This window comes from Phyllobates terribilis, unplaced genomic scaffold (genome assembly GCF_046119375.1).
Source record: "Phyllobates terribilis strain yellow unplaced genomic scaffold, ASM4611937v1 Scaffold_2__4_contigs__length_985480577, whole genome shotgun sequence".
NCBI classification, from domain to species: domain Eukaryota; kingdom Metazoa; phylum Chordata; class Amphibia; order Anura; family Dendrobatidae; genus Phyllobates; species Phyllobates terribilis.
In genome coordinates this window covers 401,331,414-401,359,365 of record NW_027362762.1, presented here as the reverse complement: position 1 = coordinate 401,359,365, position 27,952 = coordinate 401,331,414, and the positions used below count along the sequence as shown (strand labels likewise).

General features: G+C 43.9%; 1 protein-coding gene across 2 annotated transcripts in view; it reads right to left on the bottom strand.

The window, feature by feature from the left end:
• Positions 1 to 23,299: 23,299 nt before the first annotated feature.
• NXN (nucleoredoxin) overlaps positions 23,300 to 27,952 on the bottom strand; it is a 212,174-nt gene continuing 207,521 nt past the window's right edge. For both annotated transcript variants that reach the window (XM_073664932.1, XM_073664927.1), the window contains exon 8: positions 23,300 to 24,458. In XM_073664932.1, coding sequence (XP_073521033.1) covers positions 24,276 to 24,458 — 183 coding nt within the window. In that variant the 3' untranslated portion in view covers positions 23,300 to 24,275. The remainder of the gene's footprint in view (positions 24,459 to 27,952) is intronic.

Below are 27,952 nucleotides of genomic sequence, written 5' to 3'. Positions count from 1 at the left end.
ATAGTATATGTCCTACACAACAAACTACCTGATCGAAGACTGAAGACCGGGACACAGAGCTGCCGAATACAAGAGACACAAGCAGTGTCTGACTGTGGTGTCAAGGGCCCACCACTATCCAACTCCAAGGCCCCATTTCTCAACTACATGCAAATGTGATGTTATTCTCAATCACAAATGTATATAACAATGAACTGTGTAGATTGGTAAATGAATAAGATGCTGCCTTTGTCTGTACAAAGTGAGTCAAGTATATTGTGCCAAGTGCTGCTCATATAAGAGGGTGGTGGCCCGCTCCTGCACAAGGACCCACCGGAGGATTCTCCTGTTCTCCTGTGGGCCAGGCCAATCCAGAGTACAATGTATTGAATGCGGTGAATCCGCATGCTTCAGTGAACACATGCGGATTCACCTGCATTCAATAAACGCAGTGCTTTGAACACAGCATAAAGTATACTGTGTCCAAAGCGCTGCTTGTCTTATATTATATTGCCCTTAAATTGTCTATGTTAGCCCTGTTGGTAACCTGTGCATATTCTCTTCTGGGGTAGGCCCAGTCCATTTCATTGCAATAAGAGAGTTACTTTCTGTATGTTCCTTGGTTGGATATTAAAATGTCATTTTGATGAAGTTGGAAATGACTTCTTCTGCTGCTTCCTTTAATGTTACTGATCCTGATTATGTGTTAGTGCATCAATCTAGTTTGTTCACCCTCACAGTGGAACAATACAGCTATGCTATATAATATCTACTCCATCCAGAAGGTTTGCCTGCTGCGTGAGCAGACTCTTCTGTTTGCTGACTTTCTAATATTCGTTGGCCAATAAGGAGACTCCGCCTCTGTGGGGTAATTAGTAGGGCTTATCCTTTGTAGTGGATGGGGAAACGAACAGAAATTTGCTAGCAGCTGAAAATGAATTTGTGTGACAGGTAAAAATGCCCAGACGACTCCTGCACACTGTCAGGATTCTCTGGTGCTGCAACGAGAGTGGACAATTACATGATTGCAAGTATGCGATTTGCATACTTCCGGCCACATTCCCACTAGACTTGCACAGCCTCGTTAAATGCAAGAGAATTGAGCGATGACCGAGTACGTCTAGTCGGCACGTGACCACATGTACGCAAATCTCATGCTTGCGGTTACATTGGCACCAGAGAATACTGATAGCATACTGTACAGATTCAGAAGTTTGCAGTCACATAGAGTAACTGCAGACTTTCATCCCAAACCTGGACCACCCCTTGAAACAATTCTGTTATATTTCTTTAATTTGAAATTAAAGAAATAAGAGAATTGTTTCAAGTTCACAAATTATAAATAGTACAGTAACAGAATTGTGCTAAAGTTTGAGGGTTTTTTTTTCTTGCAATCTTGTTCATTGGTACAAGCATCAACATGCTACACTACCAATCATTTCTGATTGTCTTTGGAGTGGAGCATTATAAACACACAGTAACATTAGGAAAGCCTAAGTGAACATGTCAGAAAACCACGAATATAATGCATTTATTTCTTTAGCTTCTCTCTCATCTCAACTGGTAGGTGAATTTTTGGGTAGTGTAATCTTGTAAACTTTAAACAATATAATTACAGCTAATACCCACTAGGTGGCACATGTGCATAATAACTCAAAATAACTGTCAATGCTAATTTGTGTACTAATCAGGTCCAAGTGTTAAAAGGAATCAGTTGCCATTTTTTTTTGCTACCCTATCTGAGAGCAGCATGATGTAGAAACAAAGACCCTGATTCTACAGATGTATCACTTACTGGGCTGCTTGCCGCAGTTTTTACAGAATCACAGTTTTATCTGCTGCAGCTCATCTAGTTCTCTGAATGCTGAACTCTTTTTAATTCTGCCCACATGATTGGCAGCTTTCTGTGTACACTGTGCATAGGCAGAGAACTGTCCATCAGTGGAGGGGGTGGGGTTATACAGAGCTCATGAATATGGAGGACTACATGTCAGAAGGTTTACCAGTCCTCTAGTCAGGGTCAGACTGACCCGGCGGGGTAATGGGGAAATCCCTGGTGGGACCCTATTGAGAGACAGAGACCTCTTCAGTCCCTGACAGCTCCTGCAGTTAGCACAGCGTCCTTCTCCGGTGTGTGGCGCCAGCAGCAGTACATTCTGTGAGGGCGGCGCTACGGCTGCTTCACTCTCCGGCACCTCTTCTCATGCTGTGTGCGGCCCCTTTAATACAGGAGAGGAGATTCTGCAGACTGCTCTGTGTCTGTGAGCGCAAAGGAGTCTCCAGGATCAGAGCAGCTGCACAGTAACCTGTGTGTGGCATAAAGGTTAAGAAGTGTGTTTTAACGTCTTGCAATTTGTAACGCTAAGTATGCGAACATGAAATATATGAAGTTTGAATAGCAGCATTACTGCTGTAGAAAATAGAAATAAATGAGAAATCTTAGCTCATAAATTGGCCAATTCATGAGTACCTGTTAGCCACGTTAGGACGTATCTCAAAATACCAGGACCCTATCAATATGAATACCTCTCTAAGAGACTATGTCTGCTAGTGTGTCGGATAATAGGATCCTGCTGTAATTAAAATCGCCTGTGGCCTAGAGGCGGAGTGCTCAGTCAAAGCTAATGCATAGAAACAGAAAAAACAGACCGGCACTTCCTAAACAAGAAATAGTTTTGAACAAGGTGTGACTGCAGCGCTGAATAAAATATATATTTTATTTTTTTCTCATTTTCATTACGGAGATATCGGCTAATAAAGTTTAAATTCTAGTTTTCACTAGGAAGCAGGGAGGACAAAACACTCCTCCAGAGAAGCCAAGAGCTGACTCCACGGAGCCTGTGCAACAGAAACCTGCAGCGCAGTGCACAGAGAGACGGGCCGGGATGAAGCAAAGCCCGCTCTATGTGACGTGCAGAGGAGGGGGGGGGTATGGTAAATAAGAACGTAGGCGGGGATTTTGGGGAATAAAAAACAGGCTGGGATTTCTTGGCATCCGGGGGAAGCCAAGCCTGTGCAAAACCAAGTTAATAAAAACACATAGCTCTGCAATCAAATCTCTACTATGGGCCATACAGGTATGTATATGTGACATGCAGAAGTAGAGCTGTTGCAGAGTGTGACATGCAGAAGTGGTGCTGTTTCTTTGGAAGCATTCAGCAACTATTGGAAGTAACACAAGCACATGAGACAGGAAGTGTTGTGCTCCAGAAGCATCCAGCAACTAGAGGGGTTAACACAGTCACAGGAGAAGAGAAGTGTTTTAGCAGAGCCCCAGGGGGATTGTGGGGAAGTTGTTTACTGTCTGGCAGGAGCCAAAGAGAAAGGTGGTGTGAGTGTTCTGTATCTCACAGAAGCGCCCCTGCAAGTAAAAAGGATTCAAGTCAGGAGTGAAGCTAAGCACAAGTCAGGTAGAGTTCCTGAACTAGCAGTGTAGAGTATTTTCAGGCAGAAAGATAAGGACTTGAAGAAATGGTGTCACAGGGATCATCTCCCTCAGCAAATCCTCCCCCCTCCTCCATCTCACTGTGCTGTAAAGAATGCTGTGTTCATTAATGTGCCATTGCATTGGAACTGTGCTGTCCTGTACTACTGGGAAGACTGTGAACTGCTGTGCTGCGAAGAAAACTGTACTGTTTGTCACTGGAGCCTGTTGCTCATAAGACTTAACTTGCACTGGCTGTGCGGCTTCGTATTAAATGCTACTGTTCTACCATTTATGAGGAGTCTTATGAAGTCTGTCTACCTACAACCTATGTGTCTGTGCCTGAAGGTCAATACCCCTGTGTGCCTGAGAGAAGCTGCAGCACATGGTCTATGGTTGTCCTGAGTAACAGTTTCCCCAGGATTCCAAAGAATTCATGTAACCTGTCTCGCCCCTATCTGAACCTAGTGGCATGCGTGTAACATATAGACTTACTTTTCTATAACCTGTATGTTCATAGTAGAGGTCTCATATCTCCCAGGGGGTGACAGATTCCCTTTAAGAAGAAAAGCTGTGTCGTTACACAAGCCATCACACAACTAAATTGAGGGGTCTTAAAGGTTTTACCCCACAAAGAAATGTTTTTATTTTTTCGTAGTACAGTAAACGCTTTTCATACTTCTATGAAGAAAAGGATGAAAAAAACCTAAGGCGATATTATGAAGAATGGATACACAGAGCCATCCTCAGGCATTGCTCACACATCCTTTGTGCGGAGAAATTAACTTTGGTTGACAGCAGCACTTCACTGGTAGCATCTATTTATCTCCCCAATCTATGATTAATTGAGTTAGAAAAGAGGTTGAGTTTACATCTCTACAAATACAGATGTCTCCCTCACTGATCTGCCTGTAATGGAGACTAAAGCTACATTTACACTGGTTGATAATGTCAGATTCTAACAGTACCAACCCATCATTCACAATATTTGTGTAATGTTAAAGGGTTCAGAAACTTAACGATCTGTCCAAAAACGCTTGTTTATGATGCATGGAATGGTTTAGGTGAGCAAAAAAATTCCCATCCAGCTTTCAAAAATTATATAATATAAATGGAGATTTTTCAATGATTTGACCAACAAAAAGGAGTGCAAATTAAAGTCCTAAATAGGGTTGATCATGTCCCAAGTCACTAGTTCGGTAACAGCTGGAGAATTGGAAAAAATAAATATTCATATTAGAGAAACTTTTTTTCACTTCTCTTTCAATTCCATTATTACAGTATCAACTCAAATATTTGTACAACGCTTTAAGAATTCATGTATTCAAAATAAATAACATCACTTAGGTCAGACCTGGGCAAAATGCGGCTCATGGTTGTCCCAGTCCGCGGGCCGCACTGGAACAGCCAGCCAAAGAGTTTATGCAGTGGCACTTTCACTAATATCAGCATCCTCGGGATGAAGATACAAGGGAATATGTGACATGCAGAAGTAACACAAGCACATGAGACAGGAAGTGTTGGGCTCCAGAAGCATCCAGCAACTAGAGTGGTTAACACAGTCACAGGAGAAGGGGAGTGTTTTTAGCAGAGCCCCAGGGGGATTGTGGGGAAATTGTTTACTGTCTGGCTGGAGCTGAAGAGAAACGTGGTATGTGTGTTTTGTATCTCACAGAAGCGCCCCTGCGAGTGAAAAGGATTCAAGTCAGGAGTCAGGTAGCACAGGTCAGGTAGAGTTCCTGAACTAGCAGTGCAGAGTATTGTCAGACAGAAAGATAAGGACTGGAAGAAATGGTGTCACAGGGATCATCTCCCTCAGCAAACCCTCCCAGCCTCCATCTCACTGTGCTGTAAAGAATGCTGTGTTCATTAATGTGCCTTTGCATTAGAACTGTGCTGTCCTGTACTACTGAGAAGACTGTGAACTGCTGTGCTGCAAAGGAAACTGTACTGTTTGTCACTGGAGCCTGTTGTTCATAAGACTTAACTTGCACTGGCTGTGCGGCTTTTTATTAAATGCTACTGTTCAACCTTTTATGAGGACTCTTGTCAAGTGTGTCTGGTCAGCAAGTGAAACAACCTACGTGTCTGTGTCTGAGGGTCAATACCCCTGTGTGCAGAGAAGCTGCAGCACGTCGATGGTCACCCTGAGTAACTGTTCCCCCAGGATTCCAAAGAATTCATATAACCTGTCTCGCCCCTATCTGAACCTAGCGGTGTGCGTGTAACATTGGTGGCCCATACGGGAATCCTGAGCGGGAATTAGCGTGTAGAGGGAGAAGAGCAAAAGTGTCTGGAAAAACACAGCAGCAGAGCACCTCAACTCAACTCTGCTACACCAGTTAAAGGAGAGCAGCCCTAAAGAAAAACTCACTAGCAGCAATGGATGTAGAAATACAAATGGACAGAATTAGTGAGCTGCTTCTTCAGTTAACCTGTGAAGAATTGAGAACAGTAGCAGAACATATAAAGATGTCAGTAGAACAGATTTCCAAAGCACACAACCGCAGGCAACTGTTAGCTGCCATTAATGCAAAAATGGATGAGCTGGGGGAGAAAGAAGCTGAAGACATCATGGGGACATTCCTCCAGGAACTAACACAGTTTCTAACCAGGTTGAAGTTGGAGGATGGAGGGGCGGCACCAATTACCAAAAGCAGGAATCTCTGTCCACAGACAGGAATTGAAAGAACAATTCAAAGCCCTAACAACAGCCCTGCAGGAATCGACCAAAACCTCTGAACGGGTGATAGACTCAGGCAGGACATTTAACCTGCTCGGGTTAGATAAATCAGGGAGACAGTCCTCTCTAACACCACAAATCACCATAAGGAAAGAATTCAAGATCCTAGGACAGATTGAAGAGTGTGTACAGAAAGACAGACTGTCTTATAGGAACTTGTTGCACCAGATCGATGCAGGCTTACAGAAAGGCTACCAGCCAGATGAGATCGTTGAGGGGGTGGTGAAAGCGATCAGCCCAGGACTGAACCTCCGTAGTATGCTATAAATGAAAAGTCAATTGACCTCGCAACAGCTGAAGATGATTTTAAAAGGGCACTATAAAGAAGAGAGTACTTCAGAATTGTTCCACCGACTCATTAACCTCTCACAGAAAAATAATGAATCACCCCAAAGTTTCTTGTTCAGAGCAATTGAACTAAATGATAGACTGTTGTTTGCATCCAGAGATGTAGAAGCGGAAGAGAAGTTTGATGCTGGACTAGTCCAGAAGAAGTTCTTGAGATCATTGGGAATGGAATTAATCAGCAAAGATATCAAGTTGCAGTTGAAACAGTACCTAGAAGATCCTGGCATTTTGGACGAAGTCCTAATTGAAAAAATGAATGAGGCCGCTAGTTTGGAGTCAGAGAGCGAACAGAAGTTAAAGAAAGGCTCTGCTCCTAAAATCACCAAAATTAGTCAGCTGAAGTTGGAGACCCCCGGTGGCCAGTCCAAAGATCATCATGGAGACCCTCCAGTGCCACCTCCGAGAGGGAACCCTAAATCACCAACAAAAGAGAGGCCTGCCAGCACTGACTGGGAGGAAATAATAGGAGAACTGCGATCCGAGTTGATTGAAGTGAAAAATTTGATTAGTACCAGGCCAGAACTGGTATCCCTCAGACCCAGAAGTGAGTTCCAAAGCAGAAGATACTGTCACGGGTGTGTCAGAGGTGACAGTCGCCCTGCAGTGGCTTGCAGGAGATCTCCACGTTTGGCAATGCAGACAGCTGCCTAGATAGGAGGCTGTGTTTAGGACCCAGCAACTACCTCCCTTTAGTCTGGGTGTATATATACCTGGTGTGTCTAGGTGGGCGTCGCCGGTTATACTAATTTCTACTTGGAACTTGGCTGAAGCAGCATCACATCCTTGCTGGAGTCTTGAGGCAGTGTGCCCTGTTGGAGTTCTTCTAAAGCTGAGTTGTTGTTCCCCTGTGTTGTCTTCCCCTTTTGTCTTTAGAGTGCTAGTGGAGGTTGACTAGTGCTCATCTCCTTCTACCCCCTGCTATAGCCTTACGCCAGGGATGGTAGGGCGAGGCACGTGATCGGCGACAGCTGTGGAGGCTGTATAGGGACATTAGGGGGAGACAGGGTGATGCTAGTCCAGATTAGGTCACCTCTTCCCAGTTTCCCTAGTGTCTGGGCTCCCTTTCCCTTTCCCCTCTGTGTTGCACTCACACCTGGCATGACATTATAACCGGCCGAGCACGTTTTGAACAACAAAAAAAAAAAAGCGACACAAGATTGACATTTGTTTTTTTGGGCGTGCAGCTTTTTTTTCTTTACTCCCTTTAGTATGGGATCAGTTGCAGAGCAGTTCCGCTGTCTCTGGAGGTGAATGACCTCCGCTGTGAGGCTCAGCAGCGTTTATAGGCCGCCAATGTGGGGATCTCGGCAGGTAGGCCTGTCCAGCCTGGACCCAAGGTTGCCCTCCCGGACAGGATTTCAGGAGGTAGGGACAAGTTTTTTGTGTTTAAGGAGGCATGCAAATTGTACTTCAAACTTCGTCCCTACTCCTCCAGTAATGAGGAGCAACGGGTTGGTATTGTGATCTCTCTACTGTAGGGCGATCCTCAGTCATGGGCGTTTTGGTTACCGCAGGACTTAGTTTGTCTCCAGTCTGTGGAGGTTTTTTTCAGCTCTTGCCCTCATCTATGATGACCCTGACCGAGTCGTCTTCGCTGAGTCTAAGGTATGTCGCCTTCAGCAGGGGATTCAGCCCGTGGAAACGTACAGTTCGGAATTCCATAGATGGGAAACTGATTTCAAATGGAATGACTCAGCCCTTAAAAGTCAATTTTGTGGGGGCTTACTGAAAGGTTGAAAGATGCCTTGGCTGTATATGATACCCCTCAGTCCTTGGAGGCTGCCATGTCTTTGGCCATACGTCTGGATAGGCGCCTTCGGGATAGACGGGCGCAACCTTTTTCTCCGTGGCCTTCTTGTCGGGGTTGTGTACCTTTGCCAATTGAGCGGTCTGGGGGTGAACCAGTACTGGGGGAGGTGAAGGAACCTATGCAGATAGGGGGTGTCTCTACATCATACATCTCCCCGGAGATTCATAAGAAAATAGGCGTATGTTTCTTTTTGTGGGAAAAAGGGACACTTCGTTGGGACCTGTCCTTCAATTTCTAAACAAAAGGAGACTCGTTTAACTCTCAGTAGTCTGGAGGTGGATAAACAAGGGGTACATTTGTGGCCAAACTGCAGTTCCCGCTTTGTCCTGACAGCAGAGGTGGTGCTAGAGAGCAAAACTGAAAAAAATTCTGTTTGTTGACAGTGGAGCCGGGGTCAGCATGGTTGATGCTGAGTTTGTGAAAACTCATGGTCTTGCTTGCTGTGCTTGTGGTGGATTGGCAAGCCGGGGAGATTACTGCCATGTGAACTGTCTGAATGTTTCTATTGCTGCTGTCTCTATGGGGATACTGCCTGCTTTTCTGTCTGGCTTTGAGGATGTTTTTTCTGAAAAAGGGTGTCAGGATTTTCCTCCTCATCGTGTTTATGACTGTCCTATTAACCTGACCCCCGGAGCTAAACTACCAAAGTCCAGAATATATAATCTTTCTGTCCCTGAGAGACAAGCCATGAAGGTTTTCATTGCGGAAAGTCTGGAGAAGGAACATATCAGACCCTCCTCTTCGCCTGTGGCGGCAGGGTTCTTCTTTGTGAAGAAAAAGATGGCGGTCTACGTCCCGGTTTAGATTTTCGGGAATTAAATCAAATTACCATCCATGATCCATACCCTCTTCCTCTGATTCCTGATTTGTTCAGATAGGTTGTGGGAGCTAAGGTATTCTCCAAGTTGGATTTAAGGGGAGCCTAGAATCTGGTTAGAATCAGAGAGGGGGACGAATAGAAGACAGAGTTCAATACCCCCAGAAGGTCATTTCGAGAGTCTGGTTATGCCTTTTGGTTTGCACCTGCGGTATTCCAGCTTTTCATAAATTATATTTTTCATCATTTGGTGGGGAGGTTTGTGGTGGTCTATCTGGACGATATTTTGGTTTATTCACCTGATTTTGAGACCCATCAGGGGCATGTTAAGAAGGTGCTCCAGATATTAAGGGATAACAAACTTTGCCAAACTAGAAAAACGTGTTCAGGAGGTGCAGTTTTTAGAGTACTTGTTGTCATCTTGAGGTTTTTGGATGGATTCCGAGAAGATCCATGCAGTCCTTGACTGGGAACATCCCGAGAACCTGAAGGCCCTACAACGTTTTCTGGGCTTTACTAATTTTTACAGGAAATTCATCCAAAATTACTCGGGTGGTTTCACCCCTTACTGACATGACAAAGAAGGGGTCTGATTTTTCCAACTGGTTGGAGGCTTCCCTCCAGGCTTTTTCTGCCTTAAAGAATCATTGTCTTCGGCTGAGAGAAATTATGACGTGGGTAATGGGGAACTTTTGGCGATCAAATTGGCGTTCGAGAAATGGCGACACTGGTTGGAGGGGGCTGTCCATCCTATTACTGTTATTACTGACCATAATAACCTGTCATATCTCCAGTCAGCTAAACGTTTCAACCCTAAGCAAGCCAGATGGTCCCTGTTTTTTACTAGGTTCAATTTTGTTGTCACTTTTCATCCAGGGGTCAAAAACGTCAAGGCTGATGCTTTGTCCCGGAGCTTCCCTGGTGGTGGTGACCATGAGAACCCTGCCCCAATATTACAGAAAGGGGTAGTTATTTCAGCTATTTTTCCTGAACTGGAGGGTGAGGTGCTGGAGGCTCAGGGGGACGCCCCTGCCTCCTGCCCTTCAAGAAAGTTATTTGTACCACCTGATCTGCGTAGTAAAGTAATCAAGGAACATCAGAACTCTGTGCTTGCCAGGTGGTAAGGCAACCGCGGACCTCCTCTCTCGTCGTTTTTGGTGGCCGGGGTTGCATCGGGATGTAATTGAACACGTAGCTGCTTGTAGTATTTGCGCGTGTTCTAAGGTTTTGCACACGCGTCCGTCTGGTACTCTTCTTCCGCTACCTATCCCTAGCAGGCCATGGACACACTTGTTCATGGATTTTATTACTGACCTACCGGTTTCTGCAGGCAAAACGGTGGTTTTGGCAGTAGTAGATAGCATTGGGAAGTACAGGTAAAGCGACGAAGTGAACCATTTTACTGAACCTAAGACACTTGCTCAGGTGTTCATAAATGAGATTATGAAGCTTCATGGGGTTGCCTCCAATGTGGTGTCTGATGGGGGACACAGTTTGTTTCCAAGTTCTGGAAGGCATTCTGTTGTCGACTGGGGGTGCAGCTGTCCTTTTCCTCTGCCTTCCACCCTCAGTCGAATGGTCAGACCGAGCGAGTCAATCAGAACTTGGAGACATACCTCAGGTGATTAATCTCCGAAAATCAGGAGGATTGGGCATCCTACTTACCGCTGGCAGAATTTGCCACCAATAATCATAGTCAAAAATCCACTGGCAGGTCACCGTTTTTCGGTGCATACGGTTATCATCCACAGTTTGGTACTTTCAGTGGGGGAGGAGCTTCAGAAGTTCCAGAAGAGGTCTTGGTTTGGAGTCAGAGAGGTTTGCTTCGTCACTCTCCTCAGTGTGGCAGGATGTTCTGTGTAATTTGAAGACCATGGGTGACAAGTATAAACGTATGGCTGACAGAAACCGCTTAACAGGTCCAGACCTGAATGTGAATAACTTTGTGTGGTTGTCTACCAAGAATAAAAGATTGAAAGTTCCTTCTTGGAAGTTGGGACCTAAGTTTATTGGTCCCTACAAAATTACCGGTCATTAACCAAGCAGTGTTTCGTCTTGAACTTCCTCGGGCCCTTAAGGTTCACAATGTGTTCCACAGGTGCTTACTCAAAAGGTAAGTAGAACCTCTTGAGCCCTCACCTCTACCACCGCCCCCAGTAATGGTTGATGGTAATTTGGAGTTAGAGATTTCAAGGACAGTAGATACTCGTCTCCAACGTCGTTATCTGCAATACTTGATGCACTGGAAAGGATATGGTCCAGAGGAGAGAACGTGGATTTCAGCGTCAGAGGTGAACGCTCCCAGATTGGTTCGCTCTTTTCACACCTCTTTTCCTGAGAAACCCGTTCCTGTGTGTCGGGAGGCCACTCGTAGAGGGGGGGGGAACCGTCACGGGTGTGTCAGAGGTGAGACAGTTGCCGTGCAGTGGTTTGCAGGAGATCTCCACGTTTGGCAATGCAGACAGCTGCCTAGATAGGAGGCTGTGTTTAGAACCCAGTTACTACCGCCCTTTAGGCTGGGTGTATATATACCTGGTGTGTCTATGTGGGCGTCGCCGGTTATACTCATTTCTACTTGGAACTTGGCTGGGCGGCACTGTGGTGCAGTGGTTAGCACTGCAGCCTTGCAGCGCTGGGGTCCTGGGTTCAAATCCCACCAAGGACAACATCTGCAAGGAGTTTGTATGTTCTCCCCGTGTTTGCGTGGGTTTCCTCCGGGTTCTCCGGTTTCCTCCCACACTCCAAAGACATACTGATAGGGAATCTAGATTGTGAGCCCTGATGGGGACAGCGATGATAATGTATGTAAAGCGCTGCGGAATATGTTAGCGCTATATAAAAATAAAGATTATTATTATTATTGGCTGAAGCAGCATCACATCCTCTCTGGAGTCTTGAGGCCTTGTGCCCTGTTGGAGTTTTTGTAAAGCTGAGTTATTGTTCACATGTCTTCCCCTTTTGTCTTTAGAGTGCTAGCTGAGGTTGACTAGTGCTCATCTCCTTCCACCCCCAGCTATAGCATTATGCCAGGGATAGTATGGCGAGGTACGTGATCGGCGACAGCTGCGGAGGCTGTATAGGGACGCTATGGGGGGGAGACAGGATGACGCTAGTCCAGATTAGGAGGTCACCTCTTCTCCCTTTCCCCTCTGTGTTGCACTCACACCTGGCGTGACAAATACCCGGCTTGTGAAACATGTCGTTCATCAAATCAGTGTACGGTGTGTATTCACTGTCTAAGATGTGGTGAGGAAGGACATTATGCCAAGGAATGTCAATGGTCACGACAGTTTGGGTTAAAAGACAGGAGGATACCAGTGCAGGGCGACTGGTAACCGCGACACGGAGGAGACCCCAGAAGCAAATCCAAATCTCACCAAACCCCAGAACGGCGCATGAGGTAAAACATCTGCGGCAGTACTATCCCCAAGTGTGTTCCAGTCTACAACAGCAGAAAGGGAGACAGGGGCATCAGTTACTTAATGCCCAGTGCTGAGGTCAATCAATGTACTCCTGGGAGGAGGATTCCTTAGTCAGTAAAGTTAACCTCATCAGCCTAATCAGTGAAAGGTGCTTTATACAGTGACAGCTAGATGGACTCCTAGTAAAAGCACTGTGTGACACAGGAGCCCAAGTGAGCCTGGAATGGAGAACTCGCTACCTGACACACACTTGCCTTCGGTCACTAAAAGAAGCCTTGGGGCCAGTGGAACTCCACGGCAAAGCCGTCAACCAGACTGAAATTCCTTTCATAGGCTGGGTGGAAGTGACTTTCCAACTCAGGGCCATGAAGAACAGCAACACCGTCAAGCTTTTGGTATCTTTTCTCATGACCAGTGATCAGAACGTGGCAGAGGATCCTATCCTGGGTTATAATGTAATCAGTTAGGTCATCACAAAACACAAGGCAGGGTCGTTGGTGGTGGATGCAATCGCCACATCGCTCGCCATACGCAACGTAAAGAAAGCATAGAATACAATGGACCTAAAAGAAGTCAAGGTAGCCTTGCGCCCAACCATCATCCCTGCAAACCAAATGGTGGGGGTGAGGTGTGGATTCCGGGTAGAACCGGGAAGAAAAGTCCAGAAAAGACTGTTCATGCCAAATGACTCCTCAGAACTTCCGGAAGGCCTAATTCAAGGCGAGACTGTGCTTACAATTCCTACTGGTGGGTTTGCTCGAGTGACAGTACCGTTGATGAATACAAGACACCAAATTAGACTGGATCCAAAGACTGTGTTAGGTCACATCAAAACCGTTAAAATGGTATATCCAGCCAGTGTGAGACCAGCCCAGGAGTCTACAGTGAATTCAGTCTCCCCACCAAGGAACAGGAGTTGCCCAGGGGAGGAAATTGTACAACCCACCTTGGGGTCCTGGGATCCCCTAGTACCCCTGGAACACTTGTGTGCTCAAGATCTAGCGGTAGCAAAAACAGATGCTGAGAGAAGAGTGTCATGCATTCTCCAAAGACGACTTATATAGGCTGTATCCAGTCATTGCATTTGAAAATCAATTTGAAAGAGACGACCCCATTAACCAGAGTTACATGTCTGTGCCAAAACCATTACATCGTGAAGTGAAAAAATATTTACAAGATCTCATCAACAGAGGTTGGGTCCAAAAGTCGAAGTCGTCTTATTCCTCTCCTATTGTCTGTGTTAGGAAGACAGACGGTACGTTAAGACTCTGTTGTGATTACCGGGAACTAAACCGAAAGTCAGTACCTGTTCGACACCCAATACCAAAGATCCAAGATAGGCTATCCAGCATATCAGGAAGAACCTGGTTCTCTGTCCTCGATCAGGGTAAGGCATACCACCAAGGGTTTGTCGTAGAGTCCACTAGACCCTTGACAGCATTCATCACACCGTGGGGATTATAGGAGTGGATCCGCATACCGTTTGGGCTCATGGAGACATGTTTAGAAGGATTGAGGGATGATATCTGCCAGCCGTACTTGGATGAGAATGTGGTACACAGCAAAACCTTCTGGAAGCATGCTGAACACGTGAGGACCGTATTACAACGGTATCAACAACACGGAGTTAAGTTGACCCCAAAGAAGTGTGAACTGTACAAAAGACAAGTCCGATTTCTAGGGAAAATTGTGTCCGGAGAAGGATATACCATGGACGCAGCAGAAATCTCTCCGATACTGGCCTTAAAAGACAAGCGTCCCTCTACAATCGGGGAGTTGAGGCAGATATTAGAATTCCTCTCTTACTATTGTACTTACGTTTGGAACTTCTCCAGGATTGCTGACCCATTACCTCCTCTTGGGGGGGGGATGACAGAGACAACAACACCCATGGAGAAAAAAGAAGAACGCTGGTAGGACCGGGCTTAAAAGAAACAACGCCGTTTTGTCCCAACAACCCATTCTCTGGGCAGCAGACCACCAGGAGGTATTGGAAGAACAATTTACCATTTGTTCTTCATTGTGACGCTTCTCAAGTTGGACTGGGAGCTGCCCTGCATCAGCATCAAGATGGAAAAATGAGAGTCATCTGTTACGGTTCTAGAACGTTGACAGACGCAGAGAAGAAATACCATCTACATTCTGGAAAACTGGAGTTCCTGGCATTAGAATGGGCTATTTGTGAACGATTTAGAGATTATCTCTACTACAAAGAGATTGAGATATACACTGACAACAACCCTTTGACCTATGTCCAAAATTACAGCCAAACTGAATGCAACGGGTCAGAGATGGGTCGCTGAACTAGCTGACTTAGATTTCAGCATAAAGTATAGGCCAGGAAAATGCAATGCGGATGCTGATGGATTGTCGAGAATGCCACTAAAGCCTGAGGAATTCATGCAAGAATGCTCAGAGGAAGTCAGTCTAGAAGCCATTGAGAGCACTACCCAAGCAGTACAAGCTTATCAAGAGGAAGACACACCATTGTGGTGTCCGTTGACGGTGGAAACCATTATAAAAGCGAGAGAACAAGATCACCCAGTCTATTCAACAACTACCAAAATGGAAAATCAGTAGAGCACAACGGGAAGATCAGATAATTGGTAGAATACTACTTCATGTGGACCAAAATCGGTTTCCAAGTAAACGGGAGAGAGATAAAGTCACCAGCAGTATCTGTTTTAATTAAAGAATGGACGAAGCTCTACCTCAATGAAGAGGGTATCCTGTATCGTAAAGGAGTACAAAACCGGCAGTTGGTACTACCCAGAGTATTCTGTAGGTTGGTTTTCAAAGAACTCCATGAAAACATGGAACACCTGGGAGTGGAAAGGACAACAAATTTGATCCGTGAACGTTTCTTCTGGCGTACATACTCAGAGATATTGAGAGGTACGTGACCAGGGAGTGTGGGCGTCTGAAAGATAAACGTCCCAACACATCAACCCGGGCACCTACGGGCAACATCCAAACAACGTATCCGTTTGAGATGGTCTCAATAGACTTTCTACATCTCGAGACGTGCAAGGGTGGTTACGAATACAGCTTGGTGGTGATAGACCATTTCACTTGATTTGCTCAAGCATATGCCACCACCAATAAATCGGGTCGAACAGCAGCAGAGAAGATCTTCAATGATTTTGCTTTGAGGTTTGGGTTCCCTATGAGGTTACACCACAACCAAGGAAGAGAATTTGAAAACCAGCTCTTTGCCAAGCTAGGAAAGTACTGTAGAATTCAGAGATCCCACACAACGCCCTATCACCCAGAGGGTAATGGACAAGTGGAACGTTTTAACCGGACATTATTGTCGATGTTGCACACTTTAACAGCTGATGAGAAGAAAGACTGGTAGAGTTCTCTGTCAAAAGTGGTACATGCTTATAACTGTACAAAGAGCAATGCAACGGGTTACTCACCCTTTTTCCTATTGTATGGACGATCGCCAAGACTGCCAATCGACATCATGTTCGATATTCCAGTGTCAGAGACTTACAGAACGTATCCGGAGTACGTTCGGAAATGGAAGAAACTCCTGTGACCGAAGAACCCGTGCTATTTGAGGAACAACCCACCAGAAGGATGTCGACTTGATAAGTTAGGAGGCCCGTGATGCTGATGTATGAGACACTTGGCACTGGACTCTGTTCACCAAGGACTGTTGACTGGAAACCGTTATCTCTGCCTGTGGACCAGGTAAGCCCACTTGAGTGGTATTCACCACCGAGAGGCAGTATGGAAGATGTTGCCTGGTGGAAAGATTTGTTTTCATGCTTTGATTTTCCGTAGAAAAAACTTTGAAGAAACAAAGAACTGTTAAAGCATAGATAGAGAGCTGGTTGAAGATGTACAAAAAGCTCCAGCTGAAGAGATGCTGTTTGTTTTAATGGTGTTAATTGTTTATTTCTTACAGGCATCCTACGAGAAAAAGGTTGTAAGAATAGGTTATCAATGTTTACGAATGTTATACCAATTTAACAATGCCAATTTGTATATAAAGTTATCCAACTTTGACCAATCAAGACAAATGTCGAGGACGACATTCAAAAAGGAGGGAAGAGTGTGACATGCAGAAGTAACACAAGCACATGAGACAGGAAGTGTTGTGCTCCAGCAGCATCCAGCAACTAGAGGGGTTAACACAGTCACAGGAGAAGGGGAGTGTTTTTAGCATAGCCCCAGGGGGATTGTGGGGAAGTTGTTTACTGTCTGGCTGGAGCCAAAGAGAAAGGTAGTCTGTGTGTTCTATATCTCACAGAAGCACCCCTGCAAGTGAAAAGGATTCAAGTCAGGAGTGAAGCTAAGCACAGTTCAGGTAGAGTTCCTGAACTATCAGTGCAGAGTATTGTCAGGCAGAAAGAGAAGGACTTGAAGAAATGGTGTCACAGGGATCATCTCCCTCAGCAAACTCTCCCCCCCCCTCCTCCATCTCACTGTGCTGTAAAGAATGCGGCGTTCATTAATGTGCCTTTGCATTAGAACTGGGCTGTCCTGTACTACTGGGAAGACTGTGAACTGCTGTGCTGCAAAGGCAACTGTACTGTTTGTTACTGGTGCCTGTTGCTCATAAGATTTAACTTGCACTGGCTGTGCGGCTTCTTATTAAATGCTACTGTTCTACCGTTTATGAGGACTCTTGTCAAGTGTGTCTGGTCAGCAAGTGAAACAACTTACGTGTCTGTGCCTGAGGGTCAATACCCCTGTGTGCCTGAGAGAAGCTGCAGCACATGGTCTATGGTCGCCCTGAGTAACGGTTCCCCCAGGATTCCATAGAATTCATGTAACCTGTCTCGCCCCCATCTGAACCTAGCAGCGTGCGTGTAACAAATACAATGATGAAACAGAAAGCCATCAGCTCCCTCTTCCATTATTGAGCTTATGCGTCTGTTGATCAAAATACAAGAGCCGAAGAACAGGAGCAGTATGATTTACTGCTGTATATAAACTTTATAAAAAGCAGTAAATTATACGGTTTAGATTTGCTGCTACAGTTAAGAGTACAGGTTATAATAAACCCTGTTGCAACACATATTAGCAGTAATAACTAGTCAACAGACCTAATTCTAATGAATTAAGTGACAAAAATTTAATATAAAACAATAAATTTGTAGATTGTAAGCAGCGAGCAGGGACCTTACTCCTAATGTAACTGATTAAACTGTCTTACCTTGTATTGCATTTATTGTCTGCACATGTCCCCGCTTAATTGTAAAGTGCTGCGGAATATGTTGGCGCTATATAAATAAAAACTATTATTAATAATGATGAGCAGAATTAAGTTTGGTTGCTTCAGTCCACAATAGTCACAGTATTTCTTGCTCTCCCCTTGGAAAAAATTAATTGCCCAGCCCTGATGTAGGGGATTTGAAGCCTGAAGATCCCCACACTTCACATTATCTGGATGTTAAAATGTAACGATTGCTATTCAACCATTTCATTCACGATTGTCGTCCTTCAAAAACACTTTTCTGACATGGTTTGCTAGTCAGAAGTTATCATCGCATTGTTCATCATTTAACACTAGAACTACTGATGGAGTCATTTTGACTCCTTTCGTTTTTTATTTCTCTTCTGTGACTACATTTTTCAGAATTCCGGCTTGAAACTCGGTGACTTTTCCTCAAATATGATGTGAAAAAAGATTTAGTGAGAATAAATAATTTTGGTGAAAAATTTGCGTGTTTTTTTCAAAATTTACCAAGAACTACTGAAGGGAGTCATTTTGACTCCCTACTATATTTTGAGGTCCTTTTGTCACTAAATGTTGCTATAAAGTTTTGTGCATAATTTTTTCACTCTGTCTTATTTACCCTGATGTTCATATAGATGTAGTTCAATTTACATGTCAACTTTTCACATTTTCCTTGTGTTTTACCTGCTTGTATTACTGTGTAATGCTGAACAAAATAGCTTGTTTACTCTAGGCTCTTATCTTATGCTAATGAAGGGTGGTGTTTTTCTAAGGTCCTAGCAGGAGACAGTATTCTGGATAGTAACTTTACTTTCAGTTCAGCTGAAGAGACAAAGAGAACAGACGCAGACATACGAGCTCTGAAGACTCATACAGGTATGAATTGTTATGAAATAGTTTAGCTGTCTGTCAACTGATTCAGCCCACCTACTTTTGAAGGTGGCAGAACAGTTATTATTTCTTTTAGTTTTCATTTCATTTCTATTTTTCAGCAGGGAACTATATAGAATTATGGAATTTGTGAGGAATATGGAGAGAAGACGTTTGATAAAGCCTCAGGATATTCTGGCTACTTTGCAATCCATACCGGAGGATGAATCGGAATCCGAATTGCAGGAACATGTATTTGATTCTGACAGTGATGAAGATTTCATTCCTCAGAACATATCAAGTGAATCTGAAGACTCAGAAGGAACAAATCCAGAAGGTAAGTAGTTATGTGTATTTATTTGTTCTTCCACACACTGAGTTAGGGCCTGTGCACACTAGCAGAATTCTGGCTGAATAGCCATCTGGATATTCTTGCCGCAATACAGGCCGTACCTGCCCGCTCATGCCTGAAGCTCCGCTCCGAACCCCGGGCTGGAGCCGCTGTCAGGGACAGAGCAGCGCTTGCTTACGCGCGAGCACGGCTCCGTCCCAGACAGCGGCTCCAGCCCGGGGTTCGGAGCGGAGCTTCAGGTATGAAACTCCGCTCTGTACCTGAGCGGGCAGGTACGGGCCGGATTGTGGTGAGAATATCCGGTCGGATATTCCGCCGCTAATCCAGCCAGTGTGCACGGACCCTTACAAAACAAAAATTCTAAATATTCATCAACTTTTTTACAGATATTCCAAGCACATCAACTGGGGATCGGGCTCATGCAGTTATGTTGCCTCGTGACCATCCTCCTGGTCGTGGACAGAAAAAATCAGCAAAACGTCCCAGAAATGAAAGAACAACAGATAACGATGGCGGCGAAGGTAATGCAACAATAAACACCAGAGAAGGCGAATCTGAAGGAATACTAGTTTCAGCGGATGGTATTCAATGGAAACCTGTTCAAATTGGAGAACACTTGCCTGGTAGGCGTGACAGCCAAAATATTCTTCGAGAAGCACCTGGCCCTACAGGATACGCCAGAAGAAATATCATTATCGATAGTCCTTTGAGCGCATGGCGTTTATTTTTTGATTCATATATATTGACACATATAAAGAACTGTACGCTTGCAGAAGCATGCAGGAACAATAATTTACAGTTTACTCTATCTGATGAGGAGCTAGATGCATTCATTGCGATATTCTATGCTTGTGGAATATCTGGCACGAACCGTCACTCGATTAGCAGTATTTGGTGTAATGACTGGGGAATACCGTTTTGCAAAGCGACAATGTCTAGGGACCGCTTTGTTGAAATTATGAGGTTTCTCAGATTTGATGAGAAATCTACTCGATCGGAGAGACTGCAAACGGACAAGTTTGCTCTATTTTCTACTGTGTGGGACAGGTTTATTGAAAATTGTATTGCGTGTTACAAACCTGGCCCATACATAACGGTGGATGAGCAACTTTTCCCAAGCAAAAGTCCATTCACGCAGTACATGCCTTCCAAACCAGATAAATATGGCCACAAATATTGGCTAGCTGTTGATAAGAGGAGCAAATATCTGGCAAATGGCTTCCCTTATCTAGGCAAAGATGACACACGCCGTGCTGAGGACCGTTTAGCGGACCATGTGGTAATGAAGTTATTGGACCCGTTTTTGAAAAAAGGTCGCAATGTTACAACCGATAATTATTTTACTTCAGTAAAATTAGCTAAACAGCTAAAAAGCAAAGGAACAACCATCGTGGGAACACTGAACAAGATAAGGCGAGAAGTGCCTAAAGAAATAAAATCCATGAAAGAGGAATTGTACAACACTAAAGTGTTTAGAAATGAAGACAATTTTACACTTACAGTATATCAAGGAAAGCCCAACAAAAATGTTGTCATTTTGAGTTCCGTCCATCCAGATGTTGTTGTTGCGTCTGATTCCGCTAAAAAAACTCCAGAAACGGTAAAGTTTTACAATGAAACAAAATATGGAGTAGATGTAGTGGATCAGATGGCACGAAAATATACCACACGAACATGCACAAGGAGATGGCCTGTTCATGCATTTGAAAATGCCTTAGACTTTGCGGGTATAAATGCATGGATAATATTCAAGGAGATTACCCACCAAAAAATGTCACGCAAGGCATTTTTGCAAACGCTTGTGAGAGAGTTGAGTGGTCCTTATGTCACAGATAGGGAAAAGGGTTCCACGTCCCAAGTTTCTACATGCTCAGAAGTGATGGTTCAAACAAAATTTTGCCAGATCAAAGAAAAGTGCAAGAAAAATAGATCTGTCGGAAATTGTAAGACTTGTGGTAAGTCTTTGTGTGGGCAATGTACTGCCATAAATCAAAGGCAATGCCTAAAATGCGAAACACCAAATGTTTAGAAGGTGAATTCTGCGCCATATTTTCATTTTTATGCTCCTCCACCTACATTTTCTCTGCTTTTTGTTCTTCAGTTGTTGTTTATATGTGTGCACTTGAATAAAAAAAAATGTTTGAAAAACGTCTATTATAATTATTGTTATTTTCTGTAGAAAAATAAGAAAAGCAGAAAAAAAACAATCAAAAGCATTACTGTTGGATCTCACAATAATAATACATTACAAAAAATATAATTATTAATAAATAACCACAAATGAAACTCTAAAAATAAACGAAAACAAGCAAGGAGTCAAAATGACTCCTTTCAGTACTTCTAGGCGGGGTCACGAGTCCAGTAGTCCTAGTGTTAAACAATCTGCTGGTGTACACGAACCCTAAGGCATCAATTAGACATTAGTGATTATTCTGGTATGCAAAAAAAAACGTTTGATTTTCATCAGTGTTTAGCTTTTGCTATGTAATCTGAGAGCAGCATGATGTAGTGACAGACTCAATCCAGCAATGTGTCACTTACTGGGCTGCTTGTTGCAGTTTTAACAAAACAAATGTTTTATCAGCAGGATATTACTACCACAGGACTAGTTATCTCATGCCATGTATTCCTCCTGCTCTGTGCTACCATGCCCCCACCACTGATTGTAAATTGTCAGAAAGCTGCGCATCAGTGGTGTGGGGTTATACAGAGCTCAGCATTCAGAGAACTACTAGCTCTACAGCAGAGAAACAAAATGACAGCAGGCAGACCAGTAAGTGACACATCACTGAAAACAGGTTCTCTGTCCCTACATCATGCTGCTCTCAGATTATACATCAAAAACCCTGGTGAAAGATTCCCTTTAAAAACAAACAGCACATGGATGGCAATGTGTGTAGTTAATGATTTCTCTCAGTCCTATAGACTTATATGCATCAAAAACGGACAAGTGTTCATAATTTATTTTGCAGACTACTGGTCCACAAAAAACATGGACATATGAATAGCTCAATAGGAGTATAATGAATACATGTTCTATCTGTAAAAACACAGTTAGAACACATTCGCCTTTATAAAGCCTTGAGGCCTGATTTACAAGGCTGTATAGTGGCCATATCTTACAGTCTATGTTATAGTTACAATTCTCAACTTGAATGCTTTCCTCCGGCCCTGAACTAACAGTTACTGTATATATGAAGTTATGCCTATGTGATCATTAGCTCTGGTTGGGGCAAAAATTGTGGCCTTAACATAGACTGTAAAATACCATTGTATGAATCGGTCCTAAAGGTGCCATTCACATTAGGCTGGGTTCAGACGAACATATGAAAAATAGTCCTGAGTTTAATGCATATAGCCATCTATATTCCATGCATATATCAATTTTTTTTTACATCCATATGGCTTCCTTTTTATACATCAGCAATGAAACTAATTTAAAAGACCGCATACACTTTCCTATGTTATTAATTGCAATATGGATGTTCCTAAAGGGATCCATTTATTTAAAAAAAAATAAAAAATGAATAGGCAAGTCTCATCCGAAAAATGGAAGAGACCAGTCCATGCTGTGTGAAATAAAATCTTATATGAGCAGCTCTAATACATAATAGTGGTCTGTATGGCATCTGATTTTAGCAAATGTAGGTATTTTACGCTCATCTAAATAAACCCATAGACTCAGGTTGGTGGTCAACCATTACATTTTTTTTTTTTTTTGATAATTCGCCTAAGCCAGATGAAAAAGAACAGGATTAGGGATATTCTATATAGCAACAGGTGTCTGGCAGCAGCTTACTCACATCTCATTCTGAACACGTGTGTATGTGGGAGACGCGTGTAATAGCTGGTAAGATGTATGTGCATTCATTGAATAGCTATTGAATGTGTATGACCACGTTAAAGGGAATATATCACCTTTATTAGTTTCTCATATTTAAACTTCGCAAAGTGAAACTTTTTTTTTTCTAAATCTGTTTCTTATTTTACGAATGTTGATTTTTAATTTTCACATTCCATTTTGTCTGGGATAAGCTTTACCCTCTTTATGCTTTTGTAAACCATATAGAAAGAATGAAGTGATGAAGAATCCTTGTTTGCGAGATTCCCACAAGACTATTAACAGCTTCAGGAGCCCTAACATCTTTTTTTTTTCAGTATCAAATTAATGTATCTCCAAGTATATGCTTTGATGTTCGACCTTTCAATTATACTTCTACAAAGAGGACAATTGTAGGTGTGCCTCCAACTTCAGACACCCATTTTCTAGAATTACATATACGTAATTGTCAACAATACAGGAACTGCAAATTTGTAATAGAAAGATGCATGAAAATAAATACACATAGGATCACTTTATTGAAACCATTTTATCTGTTTGTCTAGGAAACACAATAACCAATACCTGGAATCATCAGTCTATATGGTATGTAGATCGGACTGGTTGAGCAGTCAGACACATCACTTCTAGTAGTGTCACATCACAACCTTATGTGTCCACAGCAGACTAGACTTGTAAGAATCCATTCCACTCACCAAGTTCCATTTACTTGCCTACCTTGTTCAGTGCAAGATATAAATAGTGCCAGTCTGGGGCAGAAGAGCATGAATGTATGAGATTTTATAGATCTCCAGTTCTGTTCAAACACCTGGGATTTACATAAAGAGGTTAACACTTGGTACAAAGTGATATCACAAGTGAGGAATATGGCAAGCAAGTGATCAATTGGTAGGAGGGCTACAAGCCAGGCAATGAGTCATGTGCACAGCACTGCAAATACCATCTGAACAATAGCACTGAATACTGAAGTGTGAATCCCTGTTCACAATACCAAGGCTCCAGAATATACAAAAAAAAAAAAGCTATCAAGCTAAGGAAACTGTGCTAAACTGCATGTGAACAACCAAAACGGGAGAATGCATAATAAAAAGTAATGTGAACGTTATAGTCTGAACAGGTAACAAATCCGATTCTATAAAATACATTTACTATAAACCCAGTTACCATATCAAAACTAAATAAAGGGAACTGTCCCCCATGACAAAGGTTTAGGGTCTACTGCGGATGACTAAAGTGGCAGATACAAATCCAGGCCCGGAGCACAAAGTGATGATGTCGCTGTGGTGGAGCTTTCAGAAGAGGCATTTGGCAACAAACAGTTCTGGTAGAGGATCAGTTTTTAAAACGAAGACACAAAAGGCACCTTGACAAGGCGGTCTCTGGAGAGATACTATGTTAAAATCCTTATGGCAATAGGGTAAGCAGTTGTGTTCTTAAATAATAATTCTTTATGCAAGGCATGAATACTGATCTTGTTAAATTGGCTCTGGTTTTAGTTTTTCTGCTAGGAAGTCGTTGACGAAATTCTGAACAATATCTGGTGTTATCTCTTCCACATCCATGACATACTTTGCTCGGGCAGACATGTCCAGTATGGTCAGCAGAGGTGCAGCTTCGGGGAGGTTAGTGAAATCTCGTAGGGAGTCAGTCATGTCATCCTGAAAATGGAAAGACAAATATTATTTTCCTCCATCACGTTCAATATTTCAAACACAGCCTCACTAATTATCACAAGAGCATTCTGGTGGCTGTTTCACGCTCTAAAGGAGAAGCACACCCAATCCCCTCCCCTGCTGGGGGCAGGAGGTGTGCTACTGCTTGTTTGGACAAGCAGCATTATGATGGTGCCTTAAACTGTGCGCTCTCTGATACTGCAAGCAGAAGCAGCTTTGCCTCTGCAAAATTGAAGGAGTGCAGTTGTGCTACAACGATCTCGGCTAGCTTCAGTGCTTACAAGCTCTTTCTAATAAAGCTTGTAAGCACTGCACATGTTCTGAAAACAGAGAGGAATTTTAATAACAAGTAAATTGCAAAGTTGCTTTGTTTTACAAGCACTTTGCATCCTACCCATTTTAGATGGACTAACCCATAAACTGTCCACCTCTCGGTACATAAATTCAACCTTTGCAGATAGTGCAGGTTAACTGTAAACACACCACTAAACCAACTGAAAGAAGTAAAAACATACAAATGCCCCATGCACTCAGCTTTGCTTCTGTGGCATCGATAATATAACAGACTACGTGTGAATCAGTAGAGTAGCTACCGGGGGGCCACCCAGAGCTACGCTACTGTAACCATCAGCGTGTGCAGCAAGCCTTTACAGTTACATTCTGGGCAGAGCAGGGAGACTTGATGTCCCTGCACTGCCTGGCGGCCGATATGCTGCCCTTGAGCAGGAGGGGCCCGATGCCAGCATCGGGCTCCCCCGCCCATCACCGCCGCAGGTTAACTGATGAGAGAAGGAGCGCAACGCTCCCTCTCCCATCAGCTACCCCCCAATGACGTCATCACTTGGCGCCCGGCCTGCTGTGCTTAAGATGTGTGCGGCCCGGAGCCCCGGAGGAACGAGGAGAGGCGAGTACTGTGTTATTTATTTATTTTTCCTATTGGGGGGGGGGGGGCATATATTGCTACATACTATGCTTATGGGGGGGATGGAGATTATACTACTATACTACAGATTGCCTGTGAGGGGATTATGCTACAGACTGCCTATGGGGGGGGGGGGGGGTATGCTACAGACTGCCTATGAGGGGGGGGGGGTTATGCTACAGACTGCCTATGAGGGGGGGGTTATACTACAGACTGCCTATGAGGGGGGGGGGTTATGCTACAGACTGCCTATGAGGGGGGGGTTATGCTACAGACTGCCTATGAGGGGGGGGGTTATGCTACAGACTGCCTATGAGGGGGGGGGGTTATGCTACAGACTGCCTATGAGGGGGGGGGGGTTATGCTACAGACTGCCTGAGAGGGGGGGCATTATGCTACAGACTGCCTATGAGGGGGGGGGGGGTTATGCTACAGACTGCCTATGAGGGGGGAGGATTATGCTACAGACTGCCTATGAGGGGGGGGGGGTTATGCTACAGACTGCCTATGAGGGGGGAGGATTATGCTATGGACTCTGCCTATGAGGGGATTATACTATATGAAGGACTATCTGGTGCATTATACTATATGTAGGCTATTTATACAGTGTGGGGATTACAGTTAGGGTCATACAGTGTGGGAGATAATGTGGGGTCTTTGCACAGTGTGGGGGCCATCATACAGTGTGGGAGATAATGTGGGGTTTTTGTATAATGTGGGGGCCATCATACAGTGTGGGAGATAATGTGGGGTTTTTGTATAATGTGGGGCCATCATACAGTGTGGGAGATAATGTGAGGTCTTTGCACAGTGTGGGGGCCATCATACAGTGTGGGAGATAATGTGGGGTCTTTGCACAGTGTGGGGGCCATCATACAGTGTGGGAGATAATGTGGGGTTTTTGTATAATGTGGGGGCCATCATACAGTGTGGGAGATAATGTGGGGTCTTTGCACAGTGTGGGGGCCATCATACAGTGTGGGAGATAATGTGGGGTCTTTGCACAGTGTGGGGGCCATCATACAGTGTGGGAGATAATGTGGGGTCTTGGCACAGTGTGGGGGCCATCATACAGTGTGGGAGATAATGTGGGGTCTTTGTGCAGTGTGGGGGCCATCATACAGTGTTGGAGCCATCAGTTTGGAGGCTACCAAGGGGTCAGTAAACTGTGTGGGGGCATTATACTGTGTATAGGAGAACATCATGCTGTGTATAGGGGAGCTGTACATGGGGGGACTCGACATTTTTTTTAATGTTAAGTGGGCAGTTATCGTTATAGGGGAACTCAGGTTATTAGGACTGTCACACAGAGGGCATTATTACTTTCTAGGGGGCACAATGTGGGCACTGTTTTCTAGGGCACTTGCACAGTCCATTACTATATTCTAGAGGTTTGTTTTACCATCTAGAGGGGGCACAGTACCATACAGCAGGTGCAGTAATAGGGACACATACAGCAACAGAAGCTCAGTATTGGGGTATCAGCAGGATGAGGTGTTTGTGCAGGTTGGGAATAGATGGGGATGGGGCCTGAAATGTCAGGAGTCAAATGTGTCTTTGTTGTCATCTCTGCAGACCTGAGACTGAGTCCTGGATGGAGGACTTGTCGTGTCGGTCTGGGCCAGATGGAAAAGAAGGGAGAAATTTAATCATAAAGAACGTCAGCTGTAAGTTACAATATATAACCGTGCTGTAATCTCTTATATTGATATATGCCAGTCCTGCAGAACATATATGTCACCATATGGCGGTAATATCAGTGCTGTTTAGAGATTATTTTTAGTAACAGTGCCATCATCTGCTGAGGTTCTCCTACATCCACTATCTGGGTGCGCCACCATAGCTGTAATCCGGTTTACCTGGTAAGGGGCCCACTCCCACCCCCCGAACCAAAACCCGAGCTACGCCTCTGGTGTGAATCATTGTATTATGGAATCCACGGGAAGTAACAATTAGAGACAAACAACATGGTAACACATTAAGGATGAGGCCTAGCTGAAAAGGATTCTCTGGGATTTTAACAAAAGAAGCTTAGGCTAAATTCCCGCAATCAGTATTTGGTGCGTTTTTTACGCTGAGCAAAAAAACAAAGCATATTACAGTTTCAGCAAAGTGGATGGGATTTTGCTAAAGATCACGGCCAGTGTGCTTTTTTGTTAGTTATGCTATAGTCATCACCATATATATTATTTTCTAAAAGTAGACACATAGCCCTTTTTGGAAATGCTACCCAAAGTTTTATTACCCATAGCCGCCTTCATGCAATTTTCACAACAAAAAAAAAAATTGTATTTCTGGCTAAAAGGCTGACCTAAGCACAATCTGAGACACAACATAAAGTTCTTGATATGCAGAAACCATACATGCCACTCATATGGGCATACACAGATCATACAAAATTACTGACAAAAGTTGAATATCCTGATCAGGTACCAAAGAGAGATTAAATGGACAACTGATCATCCTCTCATGCCTGAAGTAGAGTGTCATTATCCTATATTCCTGGAAGATGCAGCTGGGGTGAGAACAAACATTTTTGCATCACATTGCTGGGGTC